The sequence below is a fragment of the Delphinus delphis genome, chromosome 1, assembly GCF_949987515.2.
Source record: "Delphinus delphis chromosome 1, mDelDel1.2, whole genome shotgun sequence".
Taxonomy (NCBI): Eukaryota; Metazoa; Chordata; class Mammalia; order Artiodactyla; family Delphinidae; genus Delphinus; species Delphinus delphis.
In genome coordinates this window covers 110,793,206-110,814,021 of record NC_082683.1, presented here as the reverse complement: position 1 = coordinate 110,814,021, position 20,816 = coordinate 110,793,206, and the positions used below count along the sequence as shown (strand labels likewise).

General features: G+C 38.3%; 1 protein-coding gene across 1 annotated transcript in view; it reads left to right on the top strand.

Annotated features, from left to right (window-relative positions):
* Positions 1–2,303: 2,303 nt before the first annotated feature.
* Positions 2,304–20,816, top strand: part of NUP210L (nucleoporin 210 like) — a 77,577-nt gene continuing 59,064 nt past the window's right edge. Inside the window, exons 1-8 of the mRNA XM_060030428.1 lie at positions 2,304–2,435; positions 3,310–3,403; positions 3,958–4,108; positions 5,936–6,068; positions 6,963–7,121; positions 11,678–11,746; positions 12,359–12,465; positions 13,128–13,268. Coding sequence (XP_059886411.1) covers positions 2,411–2,435; positions 3,310–3,403; positions 3,958–4,108; positions 5,936–6,068; positions 6,963–7,121; positions 11,678–11,746; positions 12,359–12,465; positions 13,128–13,268 — 879 coding nt within the window. The 5' untranslated portion in view covers positions 2,304–2,410. The remainder of the gene's footprint in view (positions 2,436–3,309; positions 3,404–3,957; positions 4,109–5,935; positions 6,069–6,962; positions 7,122–11,677; positions 11,747–12,358; positions 12,466–13,127; positions 13,269–20,816) is intronic.

The window sequence follows — 20,816 nt, the reverse complement described above, 5'->3', positions numbered from 1 at the left end:
CACGGGCTCTAGGCGTGCGGGCTTCAGTAGTTGTGGCTCACAGGCTCTAGAGCACAGGCTCAGTAGTTGTGGCACACGGGCTTAGTTGCTCCTCAACATGTGGGATCTTCCCAGACCAGGGCTCAAACCCGTGTCCCCTGCATTGGCAGGTGGATTCTTAACCACTGAGCCACCAGGGAAGTCCCTTCAGTTAAATGTTAGTCAAGTAGAAGATTAATTTAATTTTTAAAACATTTTATTTTAAAATAATTTTAGATTTACAGAAGAGATGCAAAGATAGTACAAAGATTTCCCATATACCCTTCACCCAGTCTCCCCTAATGTTCCACTAATGTCCTTTTTCTGCTCTAGGATTCACTCCAAGATACCACATTACTGAACTAAATTGTTATCTTACCTTAGTCTCCTCTGATCTGTGACAGTTTCTCAGCCTTTCTTTGTCTTTCATGACCTTGACACTTTTTTTGTTATAGATTTTTAGAAGGAAAACCTCAGAAGTGAAGAAACCTTCTTATTGCATTATATCAGGGGATACATGATGTCAACATGACTTATCACTAGTGATTTTAACCTTGATCACTTGGTTAAGGTAATGCCTATCAGGTTTATCTACTGTAAAGTTACCATTTTTCTCTCTCCATATGCTGTTCATTAAAAATGATCACTAATTTCAGTTCATTCAAAGGAAGAGAAATTAATCTTCACCTCCTGGAGGGAGGTGTGTCAAAGAATTTGTGGACATACATTAAATACCACCACAGTAACTAATAAGTATTTGGGGGAGATACTTTGATACATCCTGTTTCTCTTTAAAGTTTCATCCACTAGTTTTTGCATTTATCTATGAATCTTGACTGTAGCAGTTATTACTGTAGAGTTCTAATGGTGATTTTCTCTTTCCCTCATTCCTTCCTCACTTATCTTTTTTTTTAAAACATCTTTATTTTATTTATTTATTTTGGCTGTGTTGGATCTTTGTGGCGGCGCACAGGCTTCTCTCTAGTTGTGGCACGCGTGGGCTCTGGAGCGTGCAGGCTCAGTAGTTGCTGCGCACAGCCATAGTTGCCCCGCCGCGCGTGGATCGTACTTCCCCGACCAGGGATCGAACCCGCGTCCTCTGCATTGGAAGGCAGATTCTTAACCACTGGACCACAACGGAAGTCGCCTTCCTCACTTTTTTTTTTTTTTTTTTTTGGCTGTGTTGGGTCTTCGTTGCTGGGCACGGGCTTTCTCTAGTTGCGGCGAGTAGGGGCTTCTCATTGCAGTGGCTTCTCTTGTTGTGGAGCACGGGCTCTAGGCACGCAGGCTTCAGTAGTTGTGGCGCTCGGGCTCTAGAGCGCAGGCTCAGTAGTTGTGGCGCACGGGCTTAGTTGCTCCGCGGGATGTGGGATCTTCCTGGACCAGGGCTCCAACCCATGTCCCCTGCATTGGCAGGCGGATTCTTAACCACTGCGCCACCAGGGAAGCCCCTGATTCTCAGGTTTTTTAATCTCACGGTCCAGAAAAATAAAAAATGAAAGAAAGTGAGAGAGAAAAATTTATTGGCAGGCAGGACTGACATATGGTTGCCACCCTCTTACTTTCCTAATTAAATATATTTTAAAAATCTACTCTTACCATAATTTCGTTAAAAAAAATTTTTTTAACACTTCAAAAGTAATATACAGGGACTTCCCTGGTGGCGCAGTGGTTAAGAATCCTCCTGCCAATGCAGGGGACACGGGTTGGAGCCCTGGTCTGGGAAGATCCCACGTGCCATGGAGCAGCTAAGCCCGTGTGCCACAACTACTGAAGCCTGCGTGCCTAGAGCCCGTGCTCGGCAGCAAGAGAAGCCACCGTGATGAGAAGCCTGCGCACAGCAGCGAAGAGTAGCCCCGGCTCACCGCAACTAGAAAAAGCCCACAGGCAGCAGCAAAGACCCAACACAGCTAAAAATGAATAAATAAATAAATAAATAAACAAAATTTTTAAAAAGTAATATAGAATGTAAGGATAAAGTATATTCCTTTGAAGTGAATATATTTAATTTTATTACTGTTTTAAAATTCTTATTTTTTCTCATTTTTCCATGGATGAATGAAAACATCATTATAGATCAGTATTTGGGAATCACTCGTCTAGTGTCTCTTTTTGTAAACAGATGCCTTTATATTTTGTTGCTATGCTGTTTTCTTCCACAGGTTGAAAGGAACTGTTACAACCTTTCTTTTTCTTAGTATTTAGAATAAGCTCCTGAGTGTATGAGACATTTAAAAGATTCATGACCTGTTGAACTAAATTCTCAGTTTTGGGGTTCATTGTAGTGACTGACCATGAACTGCGCTGTGATGTTAAGGTTGATGTGATAGACAGCATTGAAATTATATCTCGAACCCGGGAACTCTACGTAGATGATTCACCACTGGAACTGATGGTGAGGGCATTGGATGCTGAAGGTAAAGAATGTCAAAGGATTCAACAAAATTAAATAGAATAAACACCTTTGTGTTTAGCATTTGGAAACAGCAATTTGAGAGATAAAAGTAGACTGGAAATAATATTTATTTTCTCATATGAAGTTCATGTACATGAGGAATTAATAATTCTGAGTATGGTATGATGTATTAGCTACATACTTTCATTAAAATTTCCTAATTAAAATCCAGATTCTGCCACTGAGTTTTAATGGTCCCTAGATCAACAATTAAGAACACTTTTTGGAATTTATTTTTAGCTCTGTTTTGATCAGTCTACTTTCCATAGGCCAGGAAAATTAAATGTAAACCTGTGAAAAAGTTTTATAATTTTAAGTTTATCTTTCTTGAGACTGATTTTACATGCTTTTAATATACTATATTAATGTAATATGTAAAAAAAAGAACATTTAAATGCATTGCTTCTTTCTTTGTAAACTAGTAAAGAGTGATTTTTATAAATCTGAAAACTTAAGGTATTAGAAATATTCAACTCTAGTTTATATAAAAATTTTCATTGAAGGGATCAGGATTTAGAGATACCTGTCAACCCTGAGGTAGACTATAAGGTGGCCTTTATGTCGAAAGGAACAGAAAGAGTGCCATAATTTTGTCAACCAGAATTTAATCAGAGTCCTTTTCACTTTTAGAAGGCTTATACAACAACAGTACTTACATTGTTCGTGTAGGGGTCTTCCTGGTATTTGTGTTTTAATTCATTAATGATAGTGCTTCTATTTGTTAATGAAAGAAGCCTAAAAATAATTTTCTAGTTAGGTTTCCCTTTCTTGTTAAAGATACCTGAATATTTTTGAATATGTGATTCTGTCTTGTCTGCTTTTGGCTTGCTCTACAGGAAATACTTTTAGTAGTTTGGCAGGGATGACTTTTGAGTGGAGCATTGCCCAGGATAATGAATCAGCAAGAGAAGAACTGTCTAGCAAAATTAGGTAACCTTGAAATCAAACATAACCATCTGACTTTGAAGGAGACATCTGCCTTTGGGTACCACACTGAAGAGCAGTCATTTGTGTGGGCTTTGATAATCTTTCTATCTGGAACTTTTTGGAACAGATAAATTTATCAGGGGGAAATGTCTTTGGTAGAATGACATATGGCATGGATTTAGGTATCTTTATAATAGTTTAATTTGAGCCACTGCAGAAGAGTTCATGAGCTCAGGACTGTACAATTATTTGTCAGGTGTATCTTCTGCCAGTTTTATTGTTCAAGCTATCTATGCATGCCGAAATACAGTGAGTGGATAATAGTATGAAGTTTTGTCTTCAGTACCAAGTAATAGCTCTCAGACAATGCAAGTTTTAGTCCTACAACAGTTTTAGCCAGAAGCATATTAAGTATTTTTCTTCTATCTAGTCCAGGTGGAAATTTAAAACTTTTGACACTATATAGACATTGAAGAGATTATGTTTAAAGTCTCTCAGAGCCTTTTGGAAGAAGACTCATTAATTTACTAGAAACAAACCTTATTTTATCTCTTTAGGATTTTGAAATACTCTGAAGCAGAATATTCTCCCCCTGTGTATATAGCTGAGATGGAAAAGGAAGAGAAACAAGGAGATATGATTTTGGTGTCTGGGATTAGAACTGGTGCTGCTGTTGTAAAAGTTCGAATTTCTGAACCATTCTATAAGGTAAAATGTTTGTGCTATAAACTTTCATTTAATAGTCTTGCCTATGGAATACATAGTTTTTATGTTTTTCTTAGTAGAAGCCTTCTAACCTGATATGATTTGGGCCAATTGAAAAAGTCATTTGAAATGGATAAACATTTTTTCCAAACTTGTCTTCCTTAAACATGTTATTACCCAATTACAACTGACATTTTCTCTTAAAACATGTAACTGCATTTTATTCACCAATGCTTTGAAGTGTAGGTCCAAGAACTTTGGCTGTGAGTTCACTGGTTAGAAATATACATACTGGTTCTTGCATAAATTACAGCTTCTAGTTTCTTTTTTTTTCATTTTTCATTTTATTTTATGGTCAAGTGAAAAATTACACATTTGTGAAACAATTTGAGTGCAGGATTCTATATTTTTCAAGGATTTTCCCCCAGTCTTTTACATTTCTCACCTACACCTAATTTGATAGCAGTACATTTTAGCAGCTTACCTTTAACTTCTTTTCAAAACATTTAAATTTTTATAGAAACAACTCTTTTCATATAATTGTTTTTTAATGTAATTATAATTAAAAGTGCAACTGACATAAACAGGGTTGGGAAAAACAAATGTCATTTTGGTAAGCGTCTAATTCAAGTGGCAGGAAGATGTGTGGACATCTAGAGAGCAGCCTATTAACCTTGTATTGGGTAAGCCTTCACAAGAATCAATACGTTCAACAAGGGATATAGAGTAACTTAATCTAATTCAGTTCACTGGAAGTTGGTTAAAAGAGTTTCCATGGGGCTTCCCTGGTGGCGCAGTGGTTGAGAGTCCACCTGCCGATGCAGGGGACATGGGTTCGTGCCCCGGTCCGGGAAGATCCCACATGCCATGGAGCGGCTGGGTCCGTGAGCCATGGCCGCTGAGCCTGTGCTCCGCAATGGGAGAGGCCACAACAGTGAGAGGCCCGCGTACCGCAAAAAAAAAAAAAAAAAGAGTTTCCATGGCATACCGTTAAGTCTTACCTTTTTCCATTTTAGCATAGTGCCTTTTTATTTACCTACTCTTCTCCTTTAGAAAGCTTGTCATTTTCTATTCTTTGTTTGAGTGACTTAGAAAGTTAATATAGTATTAATATTCATGATCACTTTTTTTTTAACATCCTTATTGGAGTATAATTGCTTTACAATGGTGTGTTAGTTTCTGCTTTATAACAAAGTGAATCAGTTATACATATACATATGTTCCAATATCTCTTCCCTCTTGCATCTCCCTCCCTCCCATCCTCCCTATCCCACCCCTCTAGGTGGTCACAAAGCACCGAGCTGACATGATCACTTTTTAAAAATTAATTAATTTATTTTTTTCTGGCTGTGTTTGGTCTTTGTTGCTGCGCACGGGCTTTCTCTAGTTGCTGCAAGCGGGGGCTACTCTTCCTTGCAGTGCTCGGGCTTCTCATCGCGGTGGCTTCTCTTGTTGCGGAGCACAGGCTCTAGGTGTGCAGGTTCTAGGTGCGCGGGCTTCAGTAGTTGTGGCTCGTGGGCTCTAGAGCACAGACTCAGTAGTTGTGGCACACAGGTTTAGTTACTCCACAGCATGTGGCATCTTCCCAGACCACGGCTCGAACCCATATCCCCTGCATTGGCAGGCAGATTCTTAACTACTGCGCCACCAGGGAAGTCCCATGATCACTTTTTAAGGCTAACTGAAATTATGATCTGTGATTAAGAAAGCATTTTTTAAATCTTGATAAAATATTTTAGAAGAAACTTATTAAAAGTAAACTTTAATGAGGAAGATGACCTTGAGGATTTTGCCTATGGAAACTTTGTGTTTTTTTCCTTCTTCTTTTAGAAAGTGGCAGCAGCATTGATACGTCTGCTTGTTTTGGAGAATATATTTCTTATACCATCCCATGATATTTATCTCTTAGTAGGAGCATATATTAAATATCGAGTTGCAAAAATGGTTCAGGGAAGAATGACAGGTAAATATCTTATCTTTTCCTAAGACTAACATTTCCCAAATCCTTTCTGCTGACAAGAGAAGCAACTCCACATTATGTATGCAAAATACTTCTTTCTGTCTTTAGATTTTGTGATCAAGTACAGTTTACCCTTGAACAACATGGGTTTGAACTGTGCAGGTCCACTTATACACGGATTTTCTTCAATAAATACTACAGTACTACACGACGCGTGGTTGGCTGAGTGCATGAGTGCAGAACTGGGGTTACGGAGGATTGACTAATATGCGGATTTTCAACTGCATGGTGATCAGGGAGTGGGGGGTGGTGTCAGTTCCTCTAACCCCTGCATTGTTAGCTATATCCCTTAATTGCTGTACTTGAGCTAATACTGAGCAGAGATAGTCTCCATGTCTTAAACCGGCTAATGCTGCTTAGCTTCAGTGCCCATACACATCTGAATTGTCTATTAAAACAACAACCAAAAGTTTACTAGCTTTTAGAGGGCAAGTGAAGAAACTTTACCAGAAGGGACTTGAATGATCTTTGCAAAAGGTGTTTATTGAGAAACTCAGTTCATTAACTAAAAAACTTAATACTCTACTGACCCCCAAATTCCCACTGAATTTATAAAGTGTGCATTTGCTCCATTAACATTAGTCCTTTACTTACTTTAGTGAGGATCCCGCCTCCTACTCTCAGTTCACTGAGTTTTAAGAATATAAGCAATACCAACAATAAACTCATATAGTATTCTCCTCAAAATGGCTACGTGTAGAAATTCATCGTAGTGAGGGAAATTAAAAGCAGATTGTACTCTTATTTAGACCTGCTTCCTCTTATAATCCAACAATACACCATTGTCCGTTGGAATGGCTGCCCTCGTTACATTTATGTATCTTTCATGTCTTACAGAGGTGAAATTTCCCCTGGAACATTATACACTGGAATTGCAAAACCACAGAGTTTCATGTAATATGTCTCTTCCTGGGAAAGTGGCTTTACTGGATGAGAAAACAGCCATGGTGACTGCTGTCCAACTGGGCCACGCTAACCTTGTCTTTATCCATAAAAGTATCCTTTTGCTCAAGTTTTCGCTGCCAATCTATATTTCCTTGAGCATGCTATACATGTTCCTTGGTAAAATAATTAGTTAAGCATGATTATAATACTACTACATTTATTTTCTATAGGTTCTATTTTTAACAAAGCACTATAAATTATTTTTGTCATAATTTCTAACAAAGGGTAGGTACAGAAGAGTAGTTGGAACTTGGAACCTGTTGACTTCAGAGCGTATGTGCAACCTCAATCAAATTATAAATAGGAGACTGGGGAAAACAGTTTGGAGGAACTTGTGTAAATGTTATTTAATTTGTTCTTTCCTATTTTCACATGAATAATTGAGAAAAGATGGTATTGTCTGAAGTGGCTACTTAATTAATATTTGTTAAATTGAGAGTAATTTTTAAAAATTCACTAAACTTGGGCTTCCCTGGTGGTGCAGTGGTTAAGAATCCGCCTGCCAATGCAGGGGACACAGGTTCGAGCCCTGGTCCAGGAAGATCCCACATGCCGTGGAGCAACTAAGCCTGGGCACCACATCTACTGAGCCTGCTCTCTAGAGCCCGCAAGCCACAACTACTGAGCCCGTGTGCCACAACTACTGAAGCCCGCGTGCCTAAAGCCCGTGCTCCACGGCAAGAGAAGCCACCGCAATGAGAAGCCCGCGCACCGCAACAAAAAGCAGCCCCCGCTCGACACAACTATAGAAAGCCCACGTGCAGCAATGAAGACCCAGTGCAGCCAAAAATAAATAAATAAAATTTTAAAAAATTCACTAAACCTGCTCTGTAAGATTGAACAAAGAGAGATACATAGAGCTCTACTACAGTCAATGAAAACAAAACAGTATAAAGATTAAAATTCTCAGAAAACTGAAATTTTCAGGAAATTCATAAAATTCTCAGTGTTTGATATTGAAATATTTCCTATTTTTGAATCTTTGAATCTCAAATAACTTAATTTATTCAGCAAATATCTATTATATTTCTACTATATGTTCAACATTGCTCTATGCTAAGCATACAGACTATTTTACTCAGGGTAGTTAGGGAAATCCTCTCTGATAAGGCCACATCAGAGCAATGAACCATACAGATATCTGGGTGAAAGAGCTCCAGGAAGAGGAAATAGCAATTGCAAAGGTTCTGAAGCAGAAGCATGTTTGGCATGTTTACAGAAGAGCAAGGAAGACACTGCTGCTGAGTGCAGAGAATAAGGGGAAAGTAGCAGAAGAGGTAATAGAGTAGGAGAGGGAGTAATTATGTAGGGCTTAGTAGGCTTAACTCTGAGTAAGAACCTATCAGTCTTGAAAGGTACAGTATTTCTTGTAGAATAGTATTTGTTAATTAGCTGATTATATTATTTGTCTAAAACACTCAGGAGAGGTTTGGTTCAAAGTTGTTTGTTCTCTAGTCATTTTAAGGTGCCTAGGACATTTGTGAACAAATACAATAGTACCTACAAAGTAAACTAAGACATTTGATACCTACTGAGCCCCAGCTGTGTGTCAGGCACTACCCTGAATTCCCCAGGCAGACTTACCATGATTTTTTTTTCATATTCTCAGTTCATATCGTTATTTATTTCAAAGTAGTAACTATTAAAATATACTACATTTATCTCTTGACATGGATGGTGACTATTCATAGTTTGTTCCAGCACCTGCCTTAGGGTGGCTGGTGGTACCGTTGTTCATAGAGATGGGTAATATAAAAGAAGGAGCAGGTTTAAGGGAAAAGGAAACTAGTTTAGTTTTTCACATGTTAACTTGAAGTATCTGTGGGATAGACATCCAAGCAGAAATGCATCTGGAGGAGAAAGATTCAAGATGAAGACAGATATTTGAAAGTTATCAGTTTATAGCCAGGTGATAGTTGAAGCTGTTGTTGTAGACAAAATCACCTAGGGAGAATATACAGAGTGAGAGGAGAAGAGAGCTGAAGACAGAACTGTGGAATGTTAGCTTGTAAGGTTCATATGGAAGAGGAGGGACTTTAAGGAGGCCCAGAAAGAATGTTTAAAAAGTAGTAGGAGGGGACTTCCCTGGTGGCGCAGTGGTTAAGAATCTGCCTGCCAATGCAGGGGACACAGGTTGGAGCCCTGGTCCCGGAAGATCCCACATGCCACGGAACAACTGAGCCTGTGCTCTAGAGCCTGAGAGCCACAACTGCTGAGCCCGCAAGCCACAACTACTGAAGCCCGCATGCTCTGGAGCTCACATGCCGCAACTACTGAGCCTCTGTGCTGCAACTACTGAAGCCCACACACCTAGAGCCCATGCTCCACAACGAGAGAAGCCACTGCAATGAGAAGCCCGTGCACCACAACGAAGAGTAGCCCCTGCTCACCACAACTAGAGAAAAGCCCGCGTGCAACAACAAAGACCCAGCACAGACAAAAATAAAAATTAAAAAAAAAAAATTAACAACAACAAAAAAAGTAGTAGGAAGGGGACTTCCCTAGTGGCGCAGTGGATAAGACTCCGTGCTCCCACTGCAGGGGGCCCAGGTTCGATCTCTGGTCAGGGAATTAGATCCCACATGCATGCCGCAAGTAAGAGTTCGCATGCCACAACTAATGAGCCGCCTGCCACAACTAAGACCCAGCACAACCAAATAAATAAATAAATAAATAAAATATAAAAAGTAGTAGGAGGGATTTCTCTGGCGGTCCAGTGGTTAAGACTTCACCTTCCAGTGCAGGGGGTATGGGTTCTATCCCTGGTCGGGGAGCTAAGATCCCACGTGCCTCGCAGACAAAAAACCAAAACATAAAACAGAAGCAATATTGTAACAAATTCAATAAAGAGTTTAAAAATGTTCCACATCAAAAAAATCTTAAAAAAAAAAAAGTAGTAGGAAAACCAGGAGAGAGGTTTCATGATAACCAAGTGAGGAATTTACAAAGAGAATGTTCCTCAGGTGAAATAGGCAGAGATAAAGACTAAGATAAAGACTGAAAGACTGTAGTAACCAGTAAGTCTTGGATCACTTTTTCAATAAAAACAGCTTGGCTTTAAAAAGAAGGAGGCAAAAAGGTAGAACTTTGAAAAAGGCATGAGAACTTTTTTAAGTTAAGAGAAACTTGAATATGTCTATAAGTTAAACAGAGAGATGACAGAGATATGGAAGAAAAGAAGGCCAGCTGATGGAGTAAGATTTCTGTGGGGCAAGAGAAAATGAGATTCAGAACAGATGGAAGGATTAGGTGAAAGGAAGATATCTTATTCTGATAATGGAGGAATGAACTGGTGTAGAGACCTATCGAGATCCGTTTCCTTGTCTGTAAAAGCGAAAGGAATGATGTACTCCTGAATTCCTTCTAGCTTTTATATTTTATGAATACAGTACATAAGCAAAACCAAACCTAGATTGGCACAGAGTTGCCTACAGTGTTTAAAAGATTTGCTCTAATGAATAGATAAAAAGTAATTTTAATTATATCAATTGTATGTATATTAGTAGCTCATTTGGAGTACTGGGACAGCTTTAAAAGTTTGATCCCTGAAATAGATTAAATATTTTGCTTTCATTATCACTATAGATAATGTAGTGCTAAACTATAGCCTAGTGCATGACTGAATTAATAGAACTTCTAAATTAGTGTACTTTGAAATAATGAGTGTTTTCCATTAAGTCGTTTCAGAAGTATATTTCTCAGAGCAGAAACAATTTCTTCTTAGCTTTTGGATGTAGTATATTTTTGAGAGGAAAATACGTTACTAATTAGATTGTGTATAGGCTAACAGAATAAATTTTTATTTCTGCAAAAATTTTTAAAAATTATTTACTTCTTTAGCTACGTCGGGTCTTAGTTGCGGAGGGCGGGCTCTTTGTTGCAGCGCAGGGGCTCCAGAGCGCATGGGCTCAGTAGTTATGGCGACCTAGGCTTAGTTGCCCCGCGGCGTGGGATCTTAGTTCCCCGACCAGGGCTCGAACCCGAGTCCCCTGCATTGGAAGGTGGATTCTTAACCACTGGACCACCAGGGAAGTCTCCTGCTAAAATTTAACGAAAGGGAATAATGGGTAGTATGATGTGTGACCTAGAAGTATCTTTGGTGGCAAAGAGAAAACATTTTGGTATTAAAGAATTGCCACAGATAATAGAAAATCAACTAGTGATTTTTAAAACTGTCTGCAGAGCCCAAGGCAAGTTGCTGGGCTGGATGGCAAGTCATGCCTCTCCCTCCCTCTCCATCCACCACTGACCATTTCTTTAGCCAGGGCAATGCCACTTTGTCCTGCTTTCCATAATGGGCTCCTATGTAAGAATTTTGCAGGAGGAAAGAGTTCCACAGCTAAATGAATATTAAAAACATGGAGCATGATCTTTTTTCTCTCATTTCATCTTCCTCATATTTGAAATTCAAGAATACCTGATTCCTGTGATTGCTGAGCCCTCAGATTTTTCTCGGAATATACACATTTAAGTTTTGCTTTCCAGTGGATAATAAAAGATAGAATTTTTATTTGCTTTCATTTGTGGGCTTATTTATTTATTTTTGGTAACTCATATTTCTCTTTCCACCCAACTAGCTCATACAATTTCCTTAAGCAAAAATTAAGATGTCCATATGCGATCTTTGTCTGGACTCCCAAATTGCACCATATATGTTGTAGAGCCTGGATTTCTAGGTATTTTTAGATAATAATTTTCAGAAAGCTGAATAGCTTAAAGTATTTCACTGAAATGAGTGCATTAAAGACTAGAGTGCTTCATTTTGAGACTTAACTAATTTCAAATTCAACCTTACTTGACATGTTTTCTCACATTGTTTTGGTTAAATGCTATCTGCAAGAGTAAAGCATCTTGAAACATTGTTGTAAAACATGAAGCTCCATGTAATACAACGTTGGGTTAGAAAAAGAGACTTTATACAAGGAAAAAAGAAATCTAATGTCCTTAAGCCATATGAAACAATGAATCTGACTGAAATCAGCTGAAATCTTGCCTGACATATCAGAAATGAGCAAAATTGTTGGTTTGGGGGTGGAGTGGCATTTATATACAGATATAAGTGAGAGTGTTTCCTTTATACCTGAGATGAGCTAAGTTAAGCCAGGATCTTTGGAACCCCAAATTATTATACAATTTTATAGAGGCAACTAAAGGATCTACTTTGGAAACCATCTCCACCTATTATTGAGTTTTGCTCTTTAAATGGCTTTTTAAAGTTTGTATTTTTAAATTCATTGTAGAAAAATGTTGGCCTCTTCTAATACTTTTGTTTCTTGATTTGTGTACAGGTTTCACAGTCCAACCTGGAGACCGTTGGAGTCTAGAGGTGGGGCAGGTGTATGTTATTACAGTAGAAGTATTTGATAAAAGCAGCACAAAAGTCTATATTTCAGATGTGAGTCTCTCTTTTGTATTTTTCTAGCCCCTTTAAGGATAACTCCTTGAGTGGGCAATCTTTTTGGCTAGGAAGACTTTTTTTCTTTTGCTTCCAGATTTTACCTTTGAAAATGCAAGTTACTACTTTATTATTATTATTATTAAATAGTTCTATCCTTGAGGAATGCTAAACCAGAAGTAAAAGATATAATCTGGTTAGAATTATAGAAGAGAGATGAAGTTGACACCAATGATAACACTTTGGAGGGAATCCTCATTTTACAACTTCATTTCAGAGATGGTCACCAGAGTTTTATAGTGGTGAGAGTAATAGTGTGACCATTAAATGTGAAGTGTTGTAGTCACTCTCCAGTGTCCATTTTTTTTTCCCCTGAGAACTGTCAATTTATGGAATAGCACAGATTACACTAAAATTTATATAAGCTTCGACTCTTCCTATTTTTGATTACTTGCCATTAATGGATCTTTCAAAAACTAGTACCATTTTAAAATGACATCTTTCCAACTTAGAATTTGGTGAGGGAGAGCAAAGATTTTGTTTTTGTTTCTTTAACCCCCAGAATGCATAGCCACACTTTTTTTTTTAATGCTTTGGGATTAAGATGGCTTTAGGGAAAAAGCATGTCTTCAGGTTTGTGTTGATTTTGGGCTGATTTTCAGAATCTCAGGATTATGTACCAATTCCCAAGAGAGTATTTTGAAGAGCAGCTGACTACTGTGAATGGATCTTACAATGTAGTGAAAGCCCTGAAACATGGTGTGGTCATGATAAATGCATCCCTGACTTCCATCATTTACCAGGTAGGAATTAAAAGGATGGTCTTTGAATCCTGAGAACACTGACCAGACTTGCCTGACTTGTTGATTTGCAAGCACATATATGGCATATCCCACCTTTATCTTTCACAAAATAAACTAATAAACAGTACACTTAGTAGTTTATACCTCTACAAATTTTCTGTTCCAATTTCTGTTAATGCATATATCTGCATTTGTGGTCATTGTGTATGTATGTCATTTGAGGGTCCTTTAAAAATTATTTCAGGGCTTCCGTGGTGGCGCAGTGGTTGAGAGTCTGCCTGCCGATGCAGGGGACACGGGTTCGTGCCCCGGTCCGGGAAGATCCCACATGCCACGGAGCGGCTGGGCCCGTGAGCCATGGCCGCTGAGCCTGCACGTCCGGAGCCTGTGCTCCACAACGAGAGGCCACAACAGTGAGAGGCCTGCGTACCACAAAAAAAAAAAAAAAAAAAAAATTATTTCATGTGCACGTTTCCTTGTGTCATCAGGTCCACATAGGAGTACTTTCTATTCTAAAAATCCAAAGGGTTAATATGCCAATTGTTCAACCATGCCACCAACTTTGAACTTTTGCATTTTTAACAGTTTTTTTACTTTGTAAATGGCATAACTGTGTATCTTCGTATAATTCTTATTCCTTTTGGTTAATTTTCTTATGGTATAATAACAGAAATGGAGTTACAAGGTAAAGGGATAAGGAATGAATCTGTTTCTAATGCGTCTAAAATGTGTAAGTATCTGATTTTTAACTGTCTGTCAAATTTGTTTCCCTCTCCCAAACCTACTTTTTCTCCAGTGATCCTTTTGCCCAGCTGTTTAAGACAAAATCCCAAGAGTCACCCTTGACTCTGCCTTCTCCTTCACCTTCTACATTCAGTACATTATTGAATGCCATGTCAGTTCTTCTAAATGTCTCTCAAACCCATTTCTTACTAGATGAAGAAGACATTGCTGTCTTTCACCTAGACTTTCACAGTAGCTTCTAAACTGATATTCTGACCTCCAATATTGTCCGTGGCTAGAATGATATTCCAAAAACTACAAAAATTATTATGTATTTACTATTTAAATTCCTTTGGTGGCTTCCCATTGATTTTACGGTAAAGTTTAAACTTCTTAATGTAGTTTTATAGGACCCTCTATGACAGAGATCACAATCTGGTGGCCTGCAGACTATCTTGGTTTGTAATCTTGTTTTTTATTTAGGTGTGTAAGTTTCTTTTTAATTGGGAAATTTCAAATAAAATCCAAGATTTCTGATTCTCTAGATTATATGAAAATCTGACAGTGATTAGCTGGAAGAGATAGTGACTACAACATTTAGACTATACTTTTCAGCCTGCTGTGTTTCCTGCCATTCCCTGTTATTTTATATTCAGCTTAATAAACCTGTTTATAATATCTACCTGATACCTGTAGGCGTTTGAGTTTGTGACTCTATATGATTGGCCCCTGACAACTTCTCCAACCTCAGGTCTTGTCACGCTTCCTCTCTTATGTTTCAGCCATACTGAACTTTCAGTTTCTAAAAAATGTCTCTTTTTGCCTCTATTTTATTTTCATTTTTTATAAACAAATATAATTCCTTTTGTCTACAACCCTTTCTCCCTACTCAATGCACAAGGCTAGCTTAACGTTGGTTCCTCAGGCATGTTTTCACCTTTCATATGTTCTTAGAGCTCCCTGAACTTCTCAGATCAAAATATTCATCGTAGTTTATTGTTATTATTTGCTTCTTTCATCAGATTATAAACTTTGAGGGCAAAGATTATGCCTACTGTATTCACAGCTGTTGCCCTAACATCTGAGTGACTAAACATACATTTGATACAAATAAGTATTTGTTAAATGAATGAATGGTGTTTGGATTAGTTATGGTCAGGTATAGATCTATATTCAGTATTAAAATATATCCAGTTTTTTAACAATATTTAATACACAGTGATTTTTAAAATCCATTGTTATGGTATTTCTGGCAGTTTGACTCTATTCTGCAATTATTCTTCAATCCCACCAATCCTGCTTTTAAAAAATGTTATGTTTTAAAATCTGAGCTCACCCTTACTCCTTTATTTATTTATTTATTTATTTTTGGCTGTGTTGGGTCTTCGTTTTTGCACGTGGGCTTTTCTTTCTATTGTGGTGAGCAGGGGCTACTCTTCGTTGAGGTGCGTGAGTTTCTTATTGCGGTGGCTTCTCTTGTTCCACAGCACGGGCTCTAGGCACATGGGCTTCAGTACTTGTGGCACATAGGCTCAGTAGTTGTGGCTCTTGGGCTCTAGAGCACAGGCTCAGTAGTTGCGGCACACAGGCTTAGTTGCCCTGCCCTTAGTTGCCCTGCGGCATGTGGGATGTGGGATGTGGGATCTTCCCGGACCAGGGATCAAACCGGTGTCCCCTGCATTGGCAGGTGGATTCTCAACCACTGTGCCACCAGATCTACAGGGAAGCCCTGTAGATCACTTTTGAGAGTGTTGCAATCTTAACAATATTAGGTCTTGCAATACGTGAACATGGGATGTCTTTCCATTTATTCAGATTGTCTTTAATTTATTTAAGCAATATTTTGTAGTCTTCAGTGTACAAGTCCTGCACCTCCTTGGTTGAATTTATTCCTAAGTAGTTTATTCTTTTTTGATGATATTGTAATGAATTTTTTTCTTAATTTACCTTTCTAGTTTGTTTATTGCTAATGTATAGAAGTACAACTGATATTTATGTGTTGATCTGCTATGCTGCAACTTTGCTGAATTAGTTTATTAGCTCTAGTATTTTTCCTGGATTCTATAGGATCTTTCATATATAAGATCATATCACCTGCAAATAGTGATGATTTTGCTCCTCCCTTTCCCATTTTGATACCTTTTATTTCATATTCCTGCCTAATTTCTCTGGCTAGAACTTATAGTACAATATTGAATAAAAGTGGCAATAGTGGGCATCCTTGTCTTGTTCTTGATCTTAGGGCAAAAACTGTCATTCTTTCACCATTGAGTATGATGTTAGCTGTGGAGTTTTCATATGTGGCCTTTATCATATCGAAGAAGTTCTTTTCCACTCCTGGTTGTTGAGTGTTTTTACTGTGAAAGGGCGTTGGATTTTTCTCAAATGTCTTTAAGCATATTTTTTTCTTTCATCCTACTAGTTGGTATATTACATTGACTGACGTTTATATATCATACTGCTTTTGAATTCCTGGGAAAAATCCCACTTGGTCATGGTGTACAATCCTATTAACATGCTGCTGGATTTGGTTTGCCATTGTTTTCTTCAGGAGTTTTGTATTTATATTCTTAAATTATACTGGTCTGTAGTTTTCTTTTTTTGTGATGTCTTTGATTTTGGTATCAGGGCAAATGCTGGCCTCTTAGAATGAGTTAGGAAGAGTTCCCTCCTTTTTCTTTTTTTCTTCATCATCTTGTTCTTCTTTTTTCTTTTTTTTAAAGGTTTGAGAAGCATTGGTGTTAATTCTTCTTTAAATGTTTGTGAAAATTTACAATCGGGGCTTCCCTGGTGGCGTAGTGGTTGAGAAACCTCCTGCCGATGCAGGGGACACGGGTTCGTGCCCTGGTCCGGGAAGATCTCACATGCCGCGGAGCGGCTAGGACAGTGAGCCATGGCCACTGAGCCTGCGCGTCCGGAGCCTGTGCTCCACAACGGGAGAGGCCACAACAGTGAGAGGCCCGCGTACCGCAAAAAAAAAAAGAAAGAAAGAAAAAAGAAAATTTAAAACCGAAGCCATCTAGGTCTGGGCTTTTCTTTGCTGGAAAATTTTTGATTACCGATTCAATCTCTTTGCTTGCTATAGGTCTGGTCAAATTTTCTACTTCTACTGGGTTAGGTTTTTTTGGGTTTTTTTGTTTTTTTTTTTTGGTACACGGACCTCTCACTGCTGTGCCCTCTCCTGCTGCGGAGCACAAGCTCCGGACGCGCAGGCTCAGTGGCCACGGCTCACAGGCCTAGCCGCTCCGCGGCATGTGGGATCTTCCCGGACCGGGGCACAAACCCATGTCCCCTGCATCGGCAGGCGGACTCTCAACCACTGTGCCACCAGGGAAGCCCTGGGTCAGTTTTTTTAATTGATGTGCTTCTAGGAATTTGTCCATTTGATCTAGGTTGTCTAATTTGTTGGTGGACAATTGTTCATAGTATTCTCTTAGAATCCTTTTTATTTCTGTAAAGTTGGTAGTAATGTCCCCACTTTCATTTCTGATTTTAGTAATTTGAGTATTCTCTCTATTTTTTTCTTAGTCACTCTAGCTAAACTCAATTTTGTTGATCGTTTTGAAGAACCAAATTTTGGTTTTTTTGATTTTGTGTACTGATTTTCTACTCTCAGTTTTTTAAATCACTGCTCTAAAAAAAATCTTTATTATGTCCTTCCTTCTGCTAGTTTTACGTTTAGTTTGCTCTTCCTTTTCTAGTTCCTTTAGCTATACAGTCAGATTATTGATTTGAGATTTTTCTTCTTTTTTTGGTCATACTGTGCACAGTTTATAGAATCTTAGTTCCCCAACCAGGGATTGAACCCGGGCCACGGCAGTGAAAGCACCAAGTCCTAACTACTGGACCTCCAGGGAACTCTGTCTTCTTTTTTAATACACATGTTTACAACTATAAGTTTTCCTCTGAGCATTGCTTTCACTGCATCCTGTAAGTTTTGGCATGTTGTATTTTTGTTTTCCTTCATCTCAGAATTTCCTAATGTTCCTTATGATTTCTTCTTTGACCCACTGGTTGTTTCGAGGGTTGTTTAATTTCCACATATTTGTGAATTGTCTAGTTTTCCCCATGTGAATTCTAGTTTTAGTCCATTTTGGTTGAAGAAGATACTTCATATGATTTCAGTGTTTTTAAATTTATTGAGACTTGTTTTGTGGCTTAACATATGGCCTATCCTGGAGAACGTTCCACGTGCACTTGAGAAGAATAAGCATTTTGTTGTTTTGGGGTGGACTATTCTGTATATGTCTGCTAGGTCTAGTTGGTGTATAGTGTTGGTCAAGTCCTCTATTTCCATATTGATCTTTTGTTCTGGTTGTTCTATCCATTATTGAAACTGAGGTATTAAAATTCAACTATTGTAAAACTGTCTGTTTCTCCCTTCAGTTTTGTCCATTTTTGCTTCATTTTGTGGGGGGGCTCTTTTGTTAGGTAGGTATATGTTTATAATTGTTATGTCGTCTTGATGAATTGACCCTTTTATCAATTTATAATGATCTTTGTCTCTTGTAACAATTTTTTAAAATCTATTTTGTTTGACATTAATATAGACTGCTCCCCCAACTCTCTTTTGGTAATTATTTGCATGGAATATATTTTTCCCTTCTTTCACTTTCATTCATGAATCTAACATGAATCTCTTATAGATAGCATATAATTGGATCATGTTCTTCTTTATCCATTCTGTCAACCTCTGCCTTTTAATTGGAGAGTTTAATTTATTCACATTTAAAATAGTTACTGATAAGGAAAGACTTCTGCTGTTTTGGTATTTGTTTCTATGTGACTTTTTTTGGTAATTAATTTCTTCTATTATGACTTCTTTTGTGTTTAATTGATTTTTGTAGGTTCATGTCTTTTATCAAATTTGAGACTTTTTTTTTTAATGTTGAGCCTTCTTTTAATTTATTTATTTTTTATTTTTGGCTGAGTTGGGTCTTCGTTTCTATGCAAGGGCTTTCTCTAGTTGTGGCAAGCGGGGGCCACTCTTCAACGTGGTGTGCAGGCCTCTCACTGTCACGGCCTCTCTTGTTGCAGAGCACAGGCTCCAGACGCACAGGCTCAGTAGTTGTGGCTCACGGGCCCAGTTGCTCTGCGGCATGTGGGATCTTCCCAGACCAGGGCTCGAACCCGTGTCCCCTGCATTAGCAGGCAGACTCTCAACCACTGCGCCACCAGGGAAGCCCAAATTTGAGACATTTTCATCATTATTTCTTCAAATATTCTTTCTGCGCCTTTCTTTCCCTACTTCTGGGACTCCTGTTTTGTATATATTGATTTACTTGATGTGCTCCACTGGTCTTTAAGGCTTGGTTATTTTTCTTCATTATTTTTTCTTTTTGCTACTCTGAATAACTTCAATGGACCTCTCTTCAAGTTTGCTGATTCTTTCTTCTGCCAGCTCAAATCTGCTGTGAAGGTCTTCTAGTGAAGTTTTCATTTCAGTTATTGTACTTTTAGCTTCAGAATATCTGTTTGATTCCTTTTTTATAATTTCTATCTCTTCATCAATATTCTCTATTTGGTGAAACATCATTCTTCTGGAGTGATGTCCATTGTTTCCTTTAGCTCTTCAATTTAAAATCTTTGTTTAGTAAGTCCAATATCTGTGTTTCCTCAGAGACCGATTGTGTTAATTTCTTTTTTTCTATGAATGGACCATATTTTCTTGTTTCTTTGCATACCTTATAATTTTGTTGATGTTGAAAAGCTAACATTTTGATATTACAGTGGACCCTTGAACAACATAGGTTTGAATTGCAGTTCCACTTATACATTTTTTCACTTTTAATACATACTACAATACAACATAATCCGTGGTGGTCTGCAAATATGGTACCATGGATATGGAGGGCTGACTGTAAAGTTATACATGGATTTTGACTGCACAGAGGGTTGGCACTCCTAAACCCCACATTGTTTAAAGGTCAACTGTATAATGTGGTAACTTTGGAAATCACATTCTTTCCTTTCCTCAGGGTGTGTTGTTATTGCTTGATGTGGGTTGTAGTTGCTTGTATGTTTAGTGAGTTTTCTAAACTATTTGTTGAAGATTGTGTTGTCATCTGTAGTATAAAATCTCAATTCCTTTAGCTTGTAGGCAGTTAGTGGTTTGACAAATAATTTCTTTAATGCCTTAAGTCACCTTTTTCTTGGGGCTTCCCTGGTGGTGCAGTGGTTAAGAATCTGCTTGCTAATGCAAGGGACATGGGTTTGAGCCCTGGTCCAGGAAGATCCCACATGCCGCAGAGCAACTAAGCCCATGTGCCACAGCTACTGAGCCTGAGCTCTGGAGCCCGCGAGCCACAACTACTGAGCCCATGTGCCACAACTACTGAAGCCCATACACCTAGAGCCCATGCTCTACAACAAGAGAAGCCACCGCAATGAGAAGCCCGCGCACTGCAGTGAAGAGTAGGCCCTGCTCCCTGCAACTAGAGAAAGCCCACGTGCAGCAACAGAGACCCAACTCAGCCAAAAATAAATAAATAAATAAAAATTAAAAATTATATATATGAATAAAAAGTCACCTTTTTCTTGATTCAGCATACATTTGGTTGCTGTAAACCTTTGAGTATTTTTGAGTATTTTCCAAAGTTAATTCTGACTTTTTTTTTTTTTTTTTTGCATTTCTATGGGGGGACAGGTTCTTGGAGTTCCCTACTTTGACACTTTTGCAGACATCTCCCACCTGCTGGTATTTTTTATTAGGATTTATGAACGTGATATTTTTTCAACTTATTTAGGACTTTAAAATTTTCTTTCAGCAATGTCTTATAGTTTTCATCATACAGGTCTTGAAGATATTTTATTAAATTTGTCCCT